Source organism: Cervus canadensis, chromosome 18 (assembly GCF_019320065.1).
Source record: "Cervus canadensis isolate Bull #8, Minnesota chromosome 18, ASM1932006v1, whole genome shotgun sequence".
In the NCBI taxonomy this organism is placed as follows: domain Eukaryota; kingdom Metazoa; phylum Chordata; class Mammalia; order Artiodactyla; family Cervidae; genus Cervus; species Cervus canadensis.
The window spans coordinates 24,142,887-24,162,800 of record NC_057403.1 but is presented as its reverse complement, the minus strand read 5'-3'; the positions used below and the strand labels follow the sequence as shown (position 1 = coordinate 24,162,800).

The 19,914-nt window shown below is 45.6% G+C and overlaps 1 protein-coding gene across 1 annotated transcript in view; it reads right to left on the bottom strand.

The window, feature by feature from the left end:
• Positions 1-19,914, bottom strand: part of LOC122421280 — a 55,307-nt gene that overhangs the window by 5,545 nt on the left and 29,848 nt on the right. The window contains exons 5-9 of the mRNA XM_043437145.1: positions 15,186-15,593; positions 14,941-15,049; positions 14,760-14,855; positions 11,160-11,289; positions 10,361-10,475 (exon numbers count right to left, since the gene is read on the bottom strand). Coding sequence (XP_043293080.1) covers positions 10,361-10,475; positions 11,160-11,289; positions 14,760-14,855; positions 14,941-15,049; positions 15,186-15,593 — 858 coding nt within the window. The remainder of the gene's footprint in view (positions 1-10,360; positions 10,476-11,159; positions 11,290-14,759; positions 14,856-14,940; positions 15,050-15,185; positions 15,594-19,914) is intronic.

Here is a 19,914-nt window from a genome sequence, read left to right as displayed (position 1 = left end):
TCTGTACCAACTCTATGCAATGAAAATAAAATATGAGCTACACATGTAATTTTAAATATCAGCAAGTGAAACCATCATAGATTTTTGCCCACATAGAACTTACCTTCTGAGAGAGACAGAGATGGTGAACAGGAGACAAAATAAGCAAATTAGATGCTTTTGGGCAATCTCCTGTCTACCCCTCAACATCATCTTCAAACTGGAGGAAAATGGTTTTATTATGGAATAAGCATGAAATGAAACTATGATTCCCATGGGCCATGATAAGCAGTAGACATGACATGTGAATGACATGTCATGTGTTGGAAGGTGATCAGTGCTACGGGACATAAATCAAGGAAGGAAATAGGGGGCCATAGCAGTCTGGGTGTGGAGACCTTGAATTCTGAGAGATGGGGTGACTATTATACAGGACAAACTTATTTCCAATATGTACACTGTCAATAAAATTTTTCCTATTGAGGTTTTCCATCACTTCCCAAAGTGGAAGAGTGGAAGGAGCAAGCAGCTCCAACAGTTAACTCCTGACCATTCCGGTTTCATCTCTACTCCCACCCACTTGCTACCCCAGACAACTTGAAGCAAATCTTTGAAACCACACCCTTCTATCCAGTGAAATACATTACTTTTTAATGTAATGTTTAAACTGTGGGAACCTGTTTGATAAAGAGTTTAAGAAAATTGATTATCACCCAATCATGAGCTCAAAAGGTGGTTTTTAAAAAAAGTTTAAAGTCCCTGGTGCTCCAGTGGTTAAGAATTTGCCTTGCAATGCAAGGGACATGGGTTTGATCTCTGGTCCAGGAAGATTCCACGTGCTGTGGAGCAACAAAACCTGTATGCCACCACTACAGAGCCCAAGGGCTACTGAAGCTGGTGGGCCTAGAGCCCACGCTCTGCAACAAGAGAAGCGACTGTAGTGAGAAGCCTGAGAACCTCAATGAAGAGTACCCTCTGTTCGCCACAACTAGAAAAAGAAGGAAAGAGAAGTCACTCAGTTGAGTCCAACTCTTTGTGACCCCATGGACTGTAGCTGAACAGGCTCCTCCATCCATGGGATTTTCCAGACAAGAATACTGGAGTGGGTTGCCATTTCCTTCTCCAGCCACAACTAGAGATAAATCTAAAAAAAAAAAGTTTTAAAACTTCAAGTAGGATAACAGGGCAGAAACTGACCAGCCAGATTCTATTCTTCAATTTCTTCCTCAGACACAATCTCTGTTAATTCCTAGAATTACACTCCATGCTCTACTCCAGTTAAAAAGAAAAAATATGATTGGATTGCAAGGGCATACTGCCTGAAATGATTGGAGCATAACGGCTCTCAGGGGTCGAGGGTAAACAAAGATCACAGGAACATTTTGGGAAAGTTATGGGTGTATTTGGGCTTCCCAGGTGGCTCAATGCTAAAGAATCTGCCTGAGATGCAGGAGACATAGGAGATACGGGCTCCATCCCTGGGTAGGGAAGATCCCCTGAAGGAGGAAATGGTGACCCACTCCAATATTCTTGCCTGGAAGTTCCATGGACAGAGGAGGCTGGCAGGCTTCAGTCCAGGGGATTGCAAAGAACCAGACGGGACTGAGCGACTGAGCACAGGCGTGGGTGCATTCTGGCGTCTCAGCAGTGGGGGTGCCCGTGGGTAGCCATGCACAGGGCAGCACTCCCCAGGGGAGAGCCGTCCTGGATTCCTCCTCTTGGTCAATGTCCTGCTGATTTTCACACAGGAAGAAAGCCTGTTAATATGAGCCTATAACCCAATTCAGTTTACATGTAAATGTAAAGTGTGTTAACAGATGCTGAATGGCCGTCTTGAAAAAGTAAATTGGAGCTGGAGGAATCAGGCTCCCTGATGTCAGACTATAGTACAAAGCTATAGTAATCGAAACGGTATGGTGGGACTTCCCTGGTGGTTCAGTGTTTGAGAATCCACCTTCTAATTCAGGGGACACAGGTTCAATCCCTGGTCAGGCCACTAAGCCCTTGAGCTACAACTACTGAGCCAACATGTCACAACTAGAGAGAAGCCTGTGTGCTGAAATAAAAGATCCCACATACACAACTAAGGCTTGACACAGCCAAATAAATAAATGCTAAAAAAGAGAAAAAAAGACAGTATGGTACTGGCACAAAAGCAAACAAACAAAAAAATAGGATGGAATAGGATAGAAAATCCAGAGATAAACCCATGCTCCTATGGTCACCTAAACTATGACAAAGGAGGCAAGAATATACAATGGGGACTTCCCTTGTGGTCCAGTGGTTAAGAAGCCAATTGCCAGTGCAGGGGACATGGGTTACATCCTTGGTCCAGGAAGATCCCACATGCCATGGGGTAACTAAGCCTGTGGGCCACAACTGATCCCACATGCCTAGAGCTCATGGTCTGCAACAGGAGAAGTCACTGCAATGAGAAGCCTGCACCCTACAACTAGAGAGTAGCCCCTGCTCACTGCGGCTAGAGAAAGCCTCAGGCAGCGAGGAAGACTTAGTGCAGCCAAAAATAAAATACACTAAAAAAAAAAAAGAATATGCTATGGAGAAAAGACTGTCTCTTCGATAAGTGGTGCTGGGAAAACTGGACAGCTACATATAAAAGAATGAAATTAGAATACTTCTTAACACCATACACAAAAAATAAACAACATAGATTAAAGATATAAGTGTAAGGCCTAAACTCTTAAAGGAAAACATAGGCAGAGCACTCTGACATAAATTGCAGCAGGATATTTTTTGACCCACCTTCTAGAGTAATTGGGGCTTCCCTGGTAGCTCAGACAATGAAGAGTCTGCCCATAATGCAGGAGACCTGGGTTTGATCCCTGGGTTGGGAAGATTGCTTGAAGAAGGAAATGGCAAAGCACTTTAGTATTCTTGCCTGAAAAAACCCAAGGACAGAGGAGCCTGGCAGGCTACAGTCCTTGGGGTCGCAAAGAGTTGGACACAAGTGAGTGACTTCACTTTCCTAGAGTAATGAAAATAAAAACAAAAATAAACAAATAGGGCTTAATTATTCTTAAAAGCTTTTGCATAGCAAAGGAAACCATAAACAAGAGCAAAAGACAGCCCTCAAAATGGGATAAAATATTTGCAAATGAAGTAACTGACAAGGGGTTAATCTCCAAAATATACAAATAGCTCCTGCAGCTTAATTAAAAAAAAAAAAAAAACGCAATCAAAAAATGGGTGTGAGACCAAATAGACATTTCTCCAAAGAAGACATACAGATGGCCAAAATATACGCAGATCTTTTGGTCAGCCGTGTGCCCATGTGCATAGCGTGTAGGTGGAGCAGGCACTGGTAGGGCAAAGTGTGCACAGAGAGGAAGAGAACAGCCATCCTGAGTGACCTGACCACACAGTCTTACTGGGAGCAAGCCCAAGTCTCATTTGCATTTGTATCATTTGCATACTGTATAGCGCAGGGAACTCCACTCTGCTCTTTGGTGACCTAAGTGGGAAGAAAATCCCCCAAAAGGGATACCTGTATATGTGTAGCTGATTCACTTTCCTGTACAGCAGAAACGAACCCAGCTATATTTAAGCCAACTATATTATTGTTGTAGTGAAGTGAAAGCGAAAGTTGCTCAGTCGTGTCCGACTCTTTGCAACCCGATGGATTGTATAGTCCATGGAATTCTCCAGTCCAGAAGATTGGGGTGGGTAGCCTTTCCCTTCTCCAGGGGATCTTCCCAACCCAGGGATCGAACCCAGGTCTCCTGCAATGCAGGTGGATTCTTTACCATTGTAAAGCGACTATAATAAAAAAGTAACGATAATTTAAAAAAAAATAGACACTGAGAAATCCAGGAATGCAATTACTGTGTCAGTTGGAAGAGTGTCCTTGACTTTGTTGGTACTTTGCTATTTATTATGCTCCTATTCAGAAAACCACAAAATCTCCTGGTAGGCAGTACCAGCTCTGGGTCTTATGGAGCCTTAGGCATCCACAGAGAAGTCTGATCACCCTGGGGATTTTTCACATGCCCTGGGAAGGTTTTAAAATCCAAGCTCTGAATCAGATCTGCATCTGTAACAAATCCCCAAAGGATGCTGCTGACTGCCCTCCACACTTTGAGTAACTAAATCTTGTTGAGCCACTCCTCACAGGTCTACAAGGTCTGTGCTTGCCCAGCCTCAAGACCAAAGAGCCCCGAGTCAGCAACAGAGACCTAAGTAGTTTAATGGATGGGGAAGCTTACACATCGGAAGCAAGGTCCTGGAGCGACACCCCACTGTGTGCAGAGGTTGGTGGGCAGAACACGGGGGCAGGATGTGGTGGCTGTCTTTACTCCCAGGGTGGGAGTCAGGACTGGGGGGAAGATTACCAGTTACAGGGGAATTGATGTCAGGCGGCCTCAGTAGTACCAGGGAAACCAGAAGGGCAAGTTCCTCACTGCCCCTTTGATAAGAGCAATCACTAGATGGGGCCTGGGGCAAGTAGGTGGGTAGGTCAGCCGTGTGCCCATGTGCATAGGGTGCAGTAGGGCAGGCACTGGTAGGACAAAGGGTGTACAGAGAGCAAGGGAACAGCCATCTTGAGTGGCCTGACCATACAATCCTACTGGGAGCAAGCCCAAGTATCATTTGCATATTGAAATACATATTCTTTTTTGTTTTTTTGTATTTATTTATTTTATTGTATTGTGTTCATTAACTTTTAATTGGACAGTGTTGTTAGTTTTTGCTGTATGTATCAGCTTTATGCATACATAGGTGCTTCCCTGATGGCTCAGATGGTGAAGAATCCACCTGTTATGCAGGAGATCCTTGGGTTGGAAAAATGCCCTGTGGAAGGGAATGGCTACCCAGCTCCAATAATTTGGCCACCTGATGTGAAGAGCCGACTCATTATTAAGACCCTGATGCTGGGGAAGATTGAAGGCAGGGGGAGAAGGGGACGACAGAGGACAAGATGGTTGGATGGCATCATTGACTCAATGGACATGAGTTTGAGCAAACTCCAGGAGATGGTGAAGGACAGGGAAGCCTGGCGTGCTGCAGTCCATGGGGTCGCAAAGAGTCGGACACGATCGAGAGACTGAACAGCAAGCCCACTCCAGTATTCTTGCCTGGAGAATCCCATGGACAGAGGAGCCGGATGGACTATAATGTATGGGGTCACAAAGAGTCAGACACGACTGAGTGCTAACACTTATATCCGATTCCTTTTGAGCCTCCCCCTGGCCCCAGTTCCATCCCTCTAGGTCATTATAGAGCAGGGAGCTGATCACCCTGCATTATACAGCAACTTCCCACTAGCTATCCATTTTACACACGTTAGTGTATATATAGGGATATATCAGTGCTATTCTCTCAATTTGTCCCACCCTCTCCTCCCCCTACATGTTCTTTTAATTATGAATTTCTCAGGAATTTCTTGGAGGTCCAACACTTTCCCTGGCAAGCCATGTGGCAGAAAAAAAAAAGGAAAAAAAGAAGAATTTTAAATAATTATGAATTTCTCTCCTTTTATTTCACTTTTACCCTGTATATATTATATTTGGGACATTTTATTAACATTAGAAGAATTCTGTGTGGACACAGGTTTCATTATCTAAGTATTTCATGCCAAGATGGTAAAGGCTGGCTTGATACATCGTGTGTGTGTGTTAATCTCTCAGTCATGTCCGATTCTTTGGGACCAAATGGACTGTAGCCTGCCAGGTTCCTCTGTCCATGGAATTTCTCAAGCAAGAATACTGGAGTGGGTTGCCATTTCCTCCTCTAGGGGGTCTTCCTGACCCAGGGATCAAACCCATGTCCCCTCTACTGGCACACAGATTCTTATCCACTCTGCCACCAGGGAAATCCCTAAATATTTCATTTCAAGGTGTTAAAGGCTGCATGAGAAATTATTTTCCATAAAAGCAGGAAGGTTGCAGTTGGCTGTGATCCAGTGAAGTCACAAGAATGGATAGGGAAGTGTTGAGTGGGCATGCAGGTGCATCTCTGAAGGTGTGCTTGGGAAGTGGGGAGTATGGTGGGGGGGGGGGGCAGGCGGAAACCTGCAAGTCTGGTTTGTAGAAGCAGAAAATTCCTTTATCTTGGAGCACTGGGAGGCAGGCTGCACGAATATCCCAAGGTCGTTAGAAGTTCCACAAACTTGGTTTTCCTGGCCCTGGTTCACCTACCCTGTTAACAGGAGTAGAGCTGGGAGGTGTTTTGATTCCAGGGAAGGAACCTGACTGGGAATGGGCCTTTTGTGTGGATAGAGGGTCTGAAGGATCCTAAGAGGAAGGACATAAGCAGTTAATAAAATCTCTCTCGGGAGGGTGGGAGGGATCTGAATAAAGCCTCACTCCCTAGAGGTAGGGTTGAGTGGGGCAGCCCTGGGTGTTGGGTTCAAGCTCCTTCCTCAAGGTGCTTCAATCCTGATATGCCCATGTCTCCTGGAGTGGGGCTGGGGAATGTGGGATTGGAGATAAGATTTCAGGTAAAACCCTCTCAACTCCCCACCCAACAGCCTGTAGTCGGTGTGAAATAAAATTCATATTTACGGCAACACAAGAAAAATTTGACATAAAAATTCTTCTCTGCCCTCCCTCACCTCTCCCAGCACCGTGCATTGTGCATCGGCATTATGCATTGACCAAACCTCCCCGCCAGCAGAAATACCTGCTCAACCACAAACAGCGTTCTCCTAGCATCAACAAGACAACTCCTTAAAGGATAACATTCCTTCTTGACCTCGTAAAGGGTCACAAGTACAAACACTGGGCACTTCAAACTGGATTATGTAAACTGTCAATAATACACCATTTAATGTACAGTCTACTGTCTCAAAAAACTTATATAAACTGTGTCTTGATCACTAATGGATAGGACTGTTCTCAGAACTCTTTGATATGCTCTTCCCATGTTATAATCCTCAAATTTGGCTCAAATAAAATTTTTCAGTTCTATCTTCAATCGACTGATATTTCATTGACATGGGTCAAGAGCAGAAAAGAGCTGCAAAACCTTTTCACACTGAAGAATCGGTTCCTCCTATTGAGGCTACACTTGGAATAAAATAACCAAGACCTTAAGAAAAGTTTGGCTGGAGCCAGTTTCCTAGGTAGAACACAACAAAATAAGATTTAAAGATCCAAGATCTGTTTGAAGAGGAAACACACCTAGGGAGATTTGAGAAGAGAGTCCTGGGCGGGGCAAGGAGTAGGGCAGCCAGGGAGGGCTTGGAGTAAGAGCTCTGGTAGGGAAGGTCTGCAGAGGGGTGGGAGGAGGGATCCAGCCTGAGGGGCAGATGGGCCTGGGGGGTGTGGAGGGCCTGCCTCCTTCCAGAGAAATCCACTACTTGCTGCTCACTGAACTGTCCAGCCAGAATATCCAAAATCTCAGGCCATGTGAACATTCCTCGTAAGGGTTCAGGCAGAGCTGCCCGCATCTCTGGTGTACCCCACCCAGTAGCATCACTCACTGGCAACTGCCTATTTAGAAACTATAAGTAATAGGTGACCCCATATATTGAAAAAGACATGAATAATTCCTTCAGGGTGACATTGGTTTTGTGGGTTCTTTAAAGAGAGAGGAACTTCCCTAGCCGTCAAGTGGTTAAGGCTGTGAGCTTCCACTGCAGGGGGTATGGGTTCCATCCCTGGTCAGGAAAGAAGATCCTGCATACTGTGCCCTTCCCTGCCCCTCCAAAAAGGAAGTATATGTTTAAAAAGAATAATAAAAATACTCTTCTCTCTACATATGTTTGTATTTAGAATTCCCTATTAAAAAACTAAGTGAAGGGAAGGTGCCCAGTTGTGTTTGACTCTTTGCAATCCATGGACTGTAGCTTGCCAGGCTCCTCTGGCCATGGGATTTTCCAGGCAAGAGTATTGGAGTGGGTTGCTGTTTCTCCCCCCAGGGGATCTTTCTGACCCAGGGATCAAACCCAGATCTCCCACATTGCAGGCAGACTCTTTACCGTCTGAGCCACCAGGGAATCCATAACAAAATAAGCAAAATAAGTAACCCTTTTTAAAAAAACTTTATTTTGCATTGGGGTATAGCTGATTAATAATGTTGTGATAGTTTCAAGTGAACATCGAAGGGACTCAGCCATACATATACTGCATCCATTCTTCCCCCAATTCCCCTTCCATCCAGGCTGTCACATAACATTGAGCAGCGTTTCATGTGCGATATGGAACTTGTTGACTACCCATTTTAAATATAAAAATATACATGTAAATATTAAGAATGGTCATCTATGGATGCTTTACATTATTTTTATTGCCCTTTATATATTTCAAATTGTTTATTGTTATCATTAGTCTTTTTTTATTGAAGTAGAGTTAATTTTTGGGCTTCCCTGGTGGTGCAGTGGTAAAGAATCCACCTGATGATGTAGGAGATGCAAGAGACATGGGTTCAAACTCTGGGTCAGGAAGATGCCCTGGAGGAGGAAATGGCAACCCACTCCAGTATTCTTGCCTGAAAATACCCCACGGACATAGGAGCCTATTGTATCAATGTCTACTGTAGAGCAAAGAGTCAGCCACACACACGTATATAGTTTTTAAAATTGTTAGTTTGTCTTAAGTAAATCTAAACAATACATACAAAATATTAACCATATATTTAAGAATAATACAAGATAAGATTCCTATGACTTCTAGTAGAAAAATTCAATTTTATAGAATAATCCATCAGCTAATCATGATCATCATAAAAAAAGCAGTGACTTTGGGCTACTTGGTCCCTGGGAAGATAAAGAAGTCCCAGCCCAAGAGAAGTAAGCAACATATAAGGGCAAAATTAAACACACTTCAATGGAAAGATACTTTGGCACACACGGTTACGACCATTCAAGAGGGACAGACAGGAACTGTAGAAAAAAAAAAAACCAAAAAACTGGCAACTATTTCTGTGGTGAAAATTTTCCAAAGGAAATTTCAGGGTGAACCATGTTTCACAAATGGTTAGAACTCTACTAAGAAATGAAAGCTTTTAAGCTGGCCAAATGGCATTCTAGAAGCTATGGCTCCATTCCACTGCATCCTGGTTAAGGGTGTGCCACTTTTAATGTGACCGTGGCCCAAGTGAATACTTGAGGTGAGATTGGCCACGGAGGATGTGTAGCCATCATGGACTATATTTCATGTATGCAAATAGATGAGAAGCACTGAGATCCTCAGAGTCCTCTTCAACACACTAAGGGTCATCACTAACACAAATAATTAGAATCTGGAGAATGGATATGTGTATATGTATGGCTGAGTCCCTTCGGTGTTCACCTGAAATGAACACAGCATTGTTAATTGGCTGCACCTTAACACAAAATAAAAAGTTTAAAGTTTTGGGGGAAAAAAAAGAATTAGAGTCACACACACACACACAACAACTTTGTCAGCAAAGACGATTTCTAAATGTGGTTATTTCTGGAAAGGGAAATTGCATTGGAGAATATTTATTAGTGCATAACATTGTATTTCTACACATAAGCATGTAGAAAATGAGAAATTTAGATAAGCAAAATCAGTAACTACAAAAAATCACACCTATGCACCTATCACCATTAACCTGCAACGCTTTAGTTCTCCTGTATATATCCAAAACGCAATCAAGAATATAAATATAAGGATGCATACATATTCTATTTCAATCTGGCATATATACATATGTCCAACTCTTTGCGACCCAATGGACTGCAGCACGCCAGACTAAAGTTGTTTTCTTCTGTACAGTTTTCTCTCAACTGAAACAACTTCTTACTCTGAACTGAGTAGTCATCAAGCTGTTAACACTGTATTTCTACTCATCTTTGGCAAAATTTTATTACCTATGATCATCAGATTTACTCTCCCCATATTTAAAAAGAATTTCAAAGTAACAAAATAATTTTATACACTATACAACTCAGAGCAGGGTTGGGTTCGGGGGACCAATTCATTGCTCACAGGGTGGGCAGAACCCTCTGCCTCCACAACATTTTTTGAGCTAGTTTTACTTTCAGCTCTTGAGTCTTGGTCCCAGGTTTGAAATCACAGTTTAGGGGCTGGAATTACTCAGTCACGGGGATTGAGCTTCTAGTTCAGAGGTGAGGCGAGGGCTTCTTGGAAGTGACCAATGAAGCCCTCTCACCATTTCCCGGTGTTCACCCGTGTGTCTCCACTCCGTAGAACAGGGGCTGTGTTAGAGCAGCAGCAGCCAGTAGACCTGATGTAAAAGCGTTCTTCTCATAGCTTCTCGTAGAATTTAAAGACAGGGCCCGGTAGAACCCCTGATTGGACCCAGGAGATCCCAGGATGCCAGGAACTACAAGCCGTTGATTATTGAGGTGGCCCAGCCAATGGTCTGGAAGGCACGGTAGGTGGTTTAACAAGTACAGTCCTCCACTAGAGTTGACAGACCCGTACAATCACACTGGCCTTGGGCACAGTGATTCCATAGTCCTCAGGCAGGAACCCCATGTCCCAAATCCAGTGTTCCAGAGACACAAAGCGGACGCCCTTCTTGAGGTTGGAGAACACGTGGTTGGTCTGTAGGCAGAAATAGAGGTTAAGTCCCACTGTGCCGTGGCCTTCCCCTCAAATACTGAGTTGGGGGCCTTCTGGCCTGTGGTATTTTCCCTAGATGGCTGCAATAATGTCTCCACTTCCACATGTCCTTCTAGAATCATGCCACTCCTCACCCAGGGGTGGGGTCTAATTCCCACCCCCTTGAATCTGGGCGGGTTTCACTGTAACCAAGAGTGTGGTGGGCGTGATGCTGAGTGACTTTCACCAAGTGACTTCCACGGTGGGGTCACAAAGGCGATGCAGCTTCTGCTGGTTTCTCCAGAAGCCGCATGGTGGAGCCCTGAGCCACCAGGAAGCAGCTGCCTGCCCTGAAGCCGCCCTGCTGTGAGGAAGCCCCAACTAGACCATGCAGGGGGATCCCATGGCCAAGCTCTGAGACTAAACCAAGAGCTGCCTGGCCAGCTATCAGCTGCTGTGTACACACTCACAGCCCACCCTGCCTTTCAGCTCCAGCCCATGTCTGAAGGGAACCACATCACAGACCAGAGCCAGAAACTCTCAGCAGAGCCTTCCTCATAGAAACCATGAGAGGAGATAAAATGAGTGCTGCTGATATGAAACCACTAAATTTGGGGGAAATTTATTTTTTAGCAATAGATCATCATAAGCCATACCATTCTTTCTCTTTGCCCCTGTCAGACTCACCTTAAAAGGGATACTGGTTCTACCTTGATGGATTGGACTAGGAGAGAAATGTTGTAGCTTGGCCTGCTTGGCATCTAGAAGTCGCACAATTAGCTCATACAGACAGACCAAGGCTTCTTGGTCTGCCCACCTGTGGGAGAAGGAAAATCTTGAAGGTTGAACTTGCCACCCCACCTCTTCGGGCATCTGCCTCCTCTACCTGAATGGCCTTCCCATGTCTAAAAATCAAAAATGGTGCTGTGGTCCCCAGGACTAGCAGCATCAGGGTCACGTGGAAGCTTGGCCCCTCTGCTTCCCCAAGGAATCCATCTGCCCTAAACACCCTCTCTAGTTGATCTGCATGTGCATTCATTTCAGAAGTAAAGACCTAGAGCCATGCTCTACAGGGTAGCTCCAACCATATTATTTCTCTTTCTATGTTTTGCTGGTGGCAAAAGATGTCATCTCCAATGTGTACAATGGTGATGTTTAAGATACAATTTCCTTAGTCACATAAAAGGACCCAAGGGAATCTAAGTAAATTAGTAATGGGATATCAAGTAACATTCAAAGACACAACACCCAATGCCCGCCACTGGTAAACGGATAGATTAAGTGGGGGTGTAGCTCGGTGGTAGAGCACATGTTTGGCTTGCACAAGGCCCCTGGTTCAAACCCCAGCACCTCCATTTAGGAATTTCTCCTTCTAGGAGCCACTGGAGAAGAGAATTAATTAGTGGACTTCCCAGGTGACTGTAGTGGTAAAGAACCCTGGGTCAGGGAGACCCCCTGGAGTAGGAAATGGCAACCCACCCTAGTATTCTTGCCTGGGAAATCCTATGGCCAGGGGAGCCTGGTGGGCCACAGTCCATGGGATTGCAAAGACACAACTCAGACGATTGAGCACCTATGCTCACATGGTATATTCACACAGTGAATTATGAAGCCAAGAAAGCAGACTGCAGCTACATACAGTTATGGGTGAACTTACAAACACGTGGTTGAAAGAAGCCAGATACATACTATATACGGTATAACTCCATATATATACATAGCACCAAAATGGACAAAACTGACCTATGGTAACAGGATTCAAGATGGTGCTACCATTGGATTGGAAGTGATGGGAATGGGGCATGAGGAATACCGAGGGTGGTGTTTGCTGGCAATGTTGTTTTTTTCTTTTAACATTCTGTTCTTGATTTAAGTGAATATGTTTACTCTGTAATAATTCATTGACTTGCACACACAAGATATGTACATTTTTGGTGTCAAAAATAAAAATTTAAAAACAAGATTAATTTGATATATATATATACATACCAGAGAAGGCAATGGCACCCCACTCCAGTACTCTTGCTTGGAAAATCCCATGGACGGAGGAGCCTGGTAGGCTGCAGTCCATGGGGTCGCTAGGAGTCGGACATGACTGAGGGACTTCACTTTCACTTTTTACTTTCATGCATTGAAGAAGGAAATGTATATACACAAAGTAGTAACTTCCTTCACAGAGGTGTCATATCACTTCTTAGGTGTAAATGTACATGTTACTTCTTCCAGATTTCACCCTTATATAATATGTTTATATTCTTCTGACTTACCTTTCATACTGCTCTGAAGTAGAAATTTTAAATTTTCTAAGAGCTAAATTTGTTTCTTTTTGGCTGAACTGTTACCTACTAGTGGCTGCCAGACGTTGCTGCAAATTGGAATCATGTGGATTCCAGAAAAGATATTGTGTAGAAAGGAATTTCGCCCTGTTCAAAGTTATGGTCATTGCCGTCTGACACTGAGAGGCAATCTCTGGATCCTTGCAATTTTATGTCTGATAGGAGTATCTCTGTCTGGGATAAGCCTGCCAATATGATTTGGTGGAGGCTAGCTACAACCACAGAGGTAGACTATAGCAGGGGCTAGCCATTCCAGGAAAACCAGCAATATGACTAAGGATGGCTTATGTAGTCTCAGTTGACTTGGAGGCTGATATTAAACATTGATTAAAAAAAAAAAACCCTATATACAATGAAATATTACTCAGCCATTAAAAAGAATGAAATAATGTTTGTCATAATGAGTGAAGTAAGTCAGACAGAGAAGGAGAAATATTGTATGACATCCCTTACATGTGGAATCTAAAAAGAAAATGATTCAAATGAACTTACAAAACAGAAACAGACTCACAGACTTTGAGAGCGAACTGATGGCTGCCGGGGGTGGGGAAGGATGGAGGGAAGGGATAGTTAGGGAGTTTGAGATGGACATGTACACACAGCTATATTTAAAATGGATCCCAACGAGGACCCACTATAGCACATGGAACTCTGTTCAATGTTATGTGGCTGCCTGGATAGGAGGAAGTCTGGGGGAGAATGGATATATGTATACACAGAGCTGAGTCCCTTTGCTGCTCACCTGAAACTCAGAATATTGTTAATCGGCTAAGTGTGTGTACTCAGTCATTCAGTTGTGTCTGACTTATTGTGAACCCATGGAAAGTAGCTCACCAGGCTCCTCTGCCCCTGGAATATCTCAGGCAAGAATGCTGCAGTGGGGTGCAATTTCCTATTCCAAGGGATCTTCACAACCCAGGGACTGAACCCAAGTCTCCTGTGTCTCCTGCACTGGCGGGTGGATTCTTTATAACTAGCACAAATTATGAAGTTAAATAAAGAATTTTATTGTAAATACATTTCCTAAAGAGATGGGTTTTCAGAGAGGGGAAGTTTATGGTGTTTTGACTGAAAGTGAATGTGGTAAGGCCAAAATTTCAAATTTCAATCTCACTTTGCCTGTTTCCCCAGAGGCCTTTACATCCAGGGACCATACACCTTAGTGAATGACTTTTTCTGTAAAACTGAAGGGCTGAGAGACAGGAAATTGGGAAAGCATAATCATACAATACCCCCACCATAGATGTAATCTGTAGCTGAGTAATTTGAGAAGAGGGTACAAAAAACGGTAGAGGATTTGGAATTTGCCTCCCTTAAACTAATCCAAATGAGGTATCCCATGGAAGATCTTCATGGACCATCCTGGTTTCAAGACCATCAAACAGAGCACAAGCTCTGGAGTAAGATAAGTAAGACCCTAATGCCAGTCCCGCCAAGCCCTAGCTGTGCCACCAGACCGAGTGACCTCACCTCTCTGAACTTCTCAATTCGAGGTTTCAAAACACACTTTCCCACAGGATCAAGGATCATGAAGGCTGCTGAAACAGGTTATACTTCAAAGCACTGGCTCTGTGGCTGACATAGAACCCTGCCTTATGAAGACAGAGAAACGTAGGCACACCATGACTTGCCCAAGGCCACAAAGCCCAGAAGCCAGGGTTTGAGTGTGGGAAGTCTGACTCCAGAATCTGACCTCTTAGCCAACTCTTATCTTGCCTCCTCCTAAACCAACTCCTTTGCATAGGATCCAACCTGGCATCTTCCCGTCCAGGTCTGTTGGGGGGTCAGGAGAGGGTTCAGGGAGTGGATACGGCTAAGTAGTAAAGCTCTGATGGTGATGAAGTCATTTCCCTTCCTGCTTTATCTAAGGGGTTGTTGGGAGGCCTACACGCCTTGTCACCCGTGCCAAGGTCAGCCCTGTTTTTAAAGCTGTTTTTGCCATCACACTCACCAGGCAGAGACACAAATCTCAATCTTTCCACTATCCAGGAGTTCCGGCCATAGACCCTCCTTCTCCAGGTCCAACACTTGCTTCTTGGAACACCACCTGGGAGAAAGGGGGAAGGATTAGTGCGAACCAGGCAAGAACTCACCACCGCCCACCCCAGCCCTTGGGGAAGAGGGACGTCCACCTGTAGAAAGCCCGGAAAGAGTCCTCGGGAACTAGCCTGCGGTCTTCCTCCCAGCTTTCCTCCTCTCTCCAGCTTCTACAGTTGACTGTCCTCCAAGGCAGGAAGGCGTCTGTTAAATGAAAAAATGTTTGTGCCCAAGTTCCTGGCCTGCCCCCCCAGCCCACGGACAAGTCCCAGGGGTTTCCTTGAGCCTCTCCCCTCTGCCTCCAAGCCATCCCATGGGCATCCTTTCCTGGGCTCCCCACCTATGCCACGGGGGTTCGGGTAGAGATTGCGTCCTAAAGGTCTGCGCTCGCAGAAGCGGCCCAGGAGGCAGGGCCTGGGGTCGTCGTCGTCGTCTGGGGGCAGGCAGGTGCGGAAGACGGGCCACAGCTTGGCGTGGCTGTAGGGCAAGATGCTCAGCCACACGGCCCGGGTGTCCACCAGGGAGCGCCAGTAGCGGCACACGTGGCGGCATTGGCCGAGCAGCACGCTGGCGGGCAGGTAGCTCAGCACTTCCAGGAGCATCTCGATGGGCAATTGGCTTAAGCCGGGCGCCTCCTCGGGCTCGGGCTCGGGCTCGGGCTCGGGGTCGGAAGCGGGAGTACAGGCGGGCAGGCCCCGGGAGGCTGAGGCCCTCGTGGTCTCCTCGCCAGGCCCCGCGGCTGCGGCTGCTGGAGAGCCAGGGTCCAGACATCAGGGACTTGGAGCCTCCGCAGGCCACGCCCCTGCCTCCCGCACCCAAGGGCTGTCGCCCCCACACCCCAGCAGCCGCCCCCTCCAGTCCCCAGAGTCCCAGCTGGTCCTTGCCAGCCGACCACCGCAGCCGCTCTCCGCCCGGCACGTCCCAGCGCCCGCCGCCAACCCGGCTCTGCGCCCCACGTCTTACCCTGCATCTCAGCCAGTGTTCCTCACCAGTGGGCCTTCACCTTGCCTCCCTTGTTCCCGTCGCCATTTCAGCCCTTTTTATTCGCCCGCCCCTCCCTTAAAATCCAATATCAGATCCCCGCCCAACCCCTCCTCCCCTCCCACTCCTCCCCTCCACCCCGCCCTGGCTCCATTCTCCCAATGACTAGCCATTTCTGCCTACCTCCCCCTTCTCCCCGTCTCTGCCTCCCAAGCTTGCTTGCCATCCCCTCCCAGCCCTGTCTCCAGGCCCTGTTCTCCAAACTTCCCTTCCTTCAGACTCTGTTCAAACCCGCAGGGTCATTAAGGGACCAAATCGCAAAAGCCACAGTGGAGGGAGGAGCAGGAGATGCCCGGATCCAGAGTCTGTCTGTCATCCCCACCATTGGTCCTTTGGAGCATCCCTCACCAGGCTGTAAGACCCTTGGTGCTGAACATCTGCTGTTATTCAGTCAGGCATCTGGGCTGGAGGCCTCATATCCCTTAGCTAATGGAACAATTCCTATCACCTTTAAGGGCCTGGCATCATTATCTTTTTTTCCAATTTTTGGCCACACCAGGCAGCGTGTGGGATCTTAGTTCCCTGACCAGGGACTGAACCCACATCCCCTGCAGTGGAAGCACAGTCTTAACTACTGGACTGCCAGAAAAGTCCCCAGCACCACTAACGAAAGATAAAACAGGCTCCAGTAGAAATCAAATGCATTTCTATTTGACTTCCTAAATGAGTGCTGTAACCAGTAATAATCCAGCCAGCGTTCATGGACCCTTTTACTACCAGTCAGGTTAGCAACCTGGGGTAGGCGTGGCTATGTCTCTACTTCAAAGATAAGAAAACCGGCTAAGTGACCTGCCCAAGGTCACATAGATAGTAGGTGACAGAGCCAGTATTTGAACCTAACCAGGGTGGCTCTAAAATTCTTGCTTTTAACCTCTATACCAACTTCATCCAAAAAGTAAATAAATAAATAAAATGCAAGCTACACATGCTTTTCAAATCAGCTGGTAAAACTGGACAGGGAACTTACCTTCTAGGAGAAGAAACATGGTGAACGGGAGACAGTGTAAGCAAACTAGATACTTTTGGAAAATCATTAAAAAAAGAATCTGCCAATGCCCCAACATTGTCTTCACAATTATTGAAAAGACTCCATTTTATTATGGAATAAGCATGAAATGTACTGTGATTCACTGGGCCATGATGAGCAGTAGATGTGACGTGTAAATGATGTCGCATGTTGGAAGGTGATCAACGCTACGCTAAATAGAGCAAGGAAGGGGGAAGGGGGTCATAGCAATCTGGGTGGGAGACCCTGAATTCTAAGAGATGGGGAGACTATTATATGGGAAAAATTTCTTTTCAATATATACACTGTCAAAAAATTTTTTGCTATTGAGGTTTTCAAACATGTCTCAAAGTGGATGAAGAATGGAAGAAGCAGTCAGCTCCAACAGTTAATTCCTGACCAATTTGCTTTCATCTCTACTCCCACCCACTGGCTCCCTCAGGCAATTTGAAGCAAATCTTAGAAAGCACAGTCCACAGCAATACACTGTATTTAAAATTTTTTTTATTTATTAATTTTTGTGGTGCAGTGTGACGCACAAGGGATCTTAATTCCCGGACCAGAGTTTAAACTTGCACCCCCTGCAGTGGAAGGTGGACTCTTAATCACTGAACCACCAGTGAAGTCCCAGCAATACATCATTTTTTAATGTAATGTAAAAGCTGGGGGAATCTTATTTGGTAATGAGATTATGAAAATTGATTGTAATCCAATTAGGAGTCCAAAAATACGGTTTTAGAAAAATGTTTAAAAACTTCAAGTAGGATAAAAGACCAGAATCTGACAAGTTATTTTCATTCTTCAATTTCCTCCTCCAGGGACAATCTCTATTAATTCCTGGAATTACACCCCATGCTGTACTCTGATTAGAAAGAAAAACAAATATAATTGGGTTCCAAAAGAGCCTACTGCCTGGAAGCTAATGATTAGAGAGTACTGGCTCCTAGGAGACAAGGCTGTACAAAAGAACCCCCGGGCCTCTTAAGAAAGTTGTGGGTGTATTTTGGTATCACAGTAATAGGAGTGTCATTGGGTAGCGAGGCACAGGACAGCGTCCCCTAGGGGAGAGCCATCCCGGATTCCTCCTGCTTTAAAGTCCATGTCTAGGGTGTTTTCTTGCAGGAGGAAAGCCTGTTAATCCGAGCCTAGAACCCAATTGAGTTTGCATGTAAGTGTAAAGAGGGTGAAAGAGGAGAGTGAAAAAGCTGACTTGAAACTTAACATTAAAAAAAAAAAAATCACGGCATCCAGTCACATCACTTTCTGGCAAATAGAAGGGGAAGAATTGGAAACAGTGACAGATTTTATTTTCTTGGGCTCCAAAATCACTGCGGGAGGTGACTGCAGCCAAGAAATTAAAAGAATCTTGCTCCTTGGAAGGAAAGCTATGACAAACCCACTCAGTGTATTAAAAAGCAGAGACATCACTTTGCCGACAAAGGTCCAAATAGTCAAAGCCATGGCTTTCCCAGTAGGGATGTATGGACAAAAGAGTTGGATCATAAAGACGACTCAGTACTGAAGAACTGATGCTTTTGAATTGTGGTGCTGAAGAAGATCTTGAGACTCTCTTGGACTGCAAGGAAATCAAGCCGGTCAATCCTAAAGGAAATCCACGCAGAATATGCGTTGGAAGGACTGACGTTGAAACTGAAGCTCCAATATTTTGACCACCTTCAATCTTTTCTAGCTTCGGGAAGTGCTGATTCATTTGAAAAGGCCCTGAAGCTAGAAAAGATTGAAAGCAAAAGGAGAAGGGGACGGCAAAGGATAAGATGGTTGGATAGCATCACCAACGCAATGGACATGAATTTGAACAAACTCCAGGAGATAGTGAAGGACAGAGGAGCCTGGTGTGCTGCAGTCCATGGGGTCACAGAGTCAACACAACTTAGCGACTAAACAACAACAGATGCAATTCTTTTCTTTTCTTCTTAATGAGTCCTAACATTAAAAAAAAAATGTTTATGTTACTTATTTGGCTGTGTCTGGTCTTAGTTGCAGCATGCAGGATCTTTCGTTGCAGCACACAGGTTTTCTAATTGTAGAGCATGGACTTTCTAGTTGTGGTGCAAGGGCTTAGTTGCCCTGAGGCATGTGGGATCCTAGTTCCCTGGCCAGGGATCGAACTCAAGTCCCTTGCATTGCAAGGGGAAGTCTTAACCACTGGACTACCAGGGCAGTCCTACAAATGTGATGCTTAATCAGAGAATGCAGGAAACTGTGAGCAGGAATTTCTCTGGTCTTGTAAAAGGTCCTATTTGGGATTAATAGCGTTGGTGTAGGATTCCTCTTCTAACCAGCTCTTTCTTACCCTCTTTAGGCAAGAGTCCCTGCATTCCTAGAGTCTTTCAACCTTGACCGTGCCTTTGCTTCCATAAACCATCCCCCAGTGAAGAATAATGAAGCAAAATGAGTGGTCTTGGATTTGCCCCACACCGAGTAAGACTTACCTAAGGGAGCATCTTGTCACCCACCTCCTGGAAGGACTCACAGCGTCTTGACAGCCCCGGGAAGAGAGAACTCTTCCTATTTGCTGACTGTGGAGGAGGTACTGGCCAGTCCTTTCAAAGTCTGATCTCTCTTCCCGGCAGCAGGACTTGGAGGACACGAACAATAGTTTCCATGGTTGAAATAAAGGGGTCTGGGCTTCCCTGGTGGCTCAGTGGTGAAGAGTCCGCCTGCCAGGGCACGAGGCACAGGTTCAATCCCTGATCTGGGAAGATCCCACAGGCCTCGGAGCAACGAAGCCCATGGGCCACACCTACTGGGACCGTGTTCTAGAGCCCGGGAGCCGCAACTACTGAAACCCACGTGCCCTAGAGCCTGTGCTGCACAAGAGGAGTCACCGCCGAGAGAAGGCCACGCACCTCCTCTAGGGTGTCCCCCACTCGCTGCAACTAGAGAAAAGCCGGCAGAGCAAAGAAGACCCTGCACAGCCAAAAATAAAGAAATAAAATAAAGGGATCTTCATGGACAGCTGAGAAAGAAGTGGCTACCTCCTCCCTGAAGGGCTATAGCC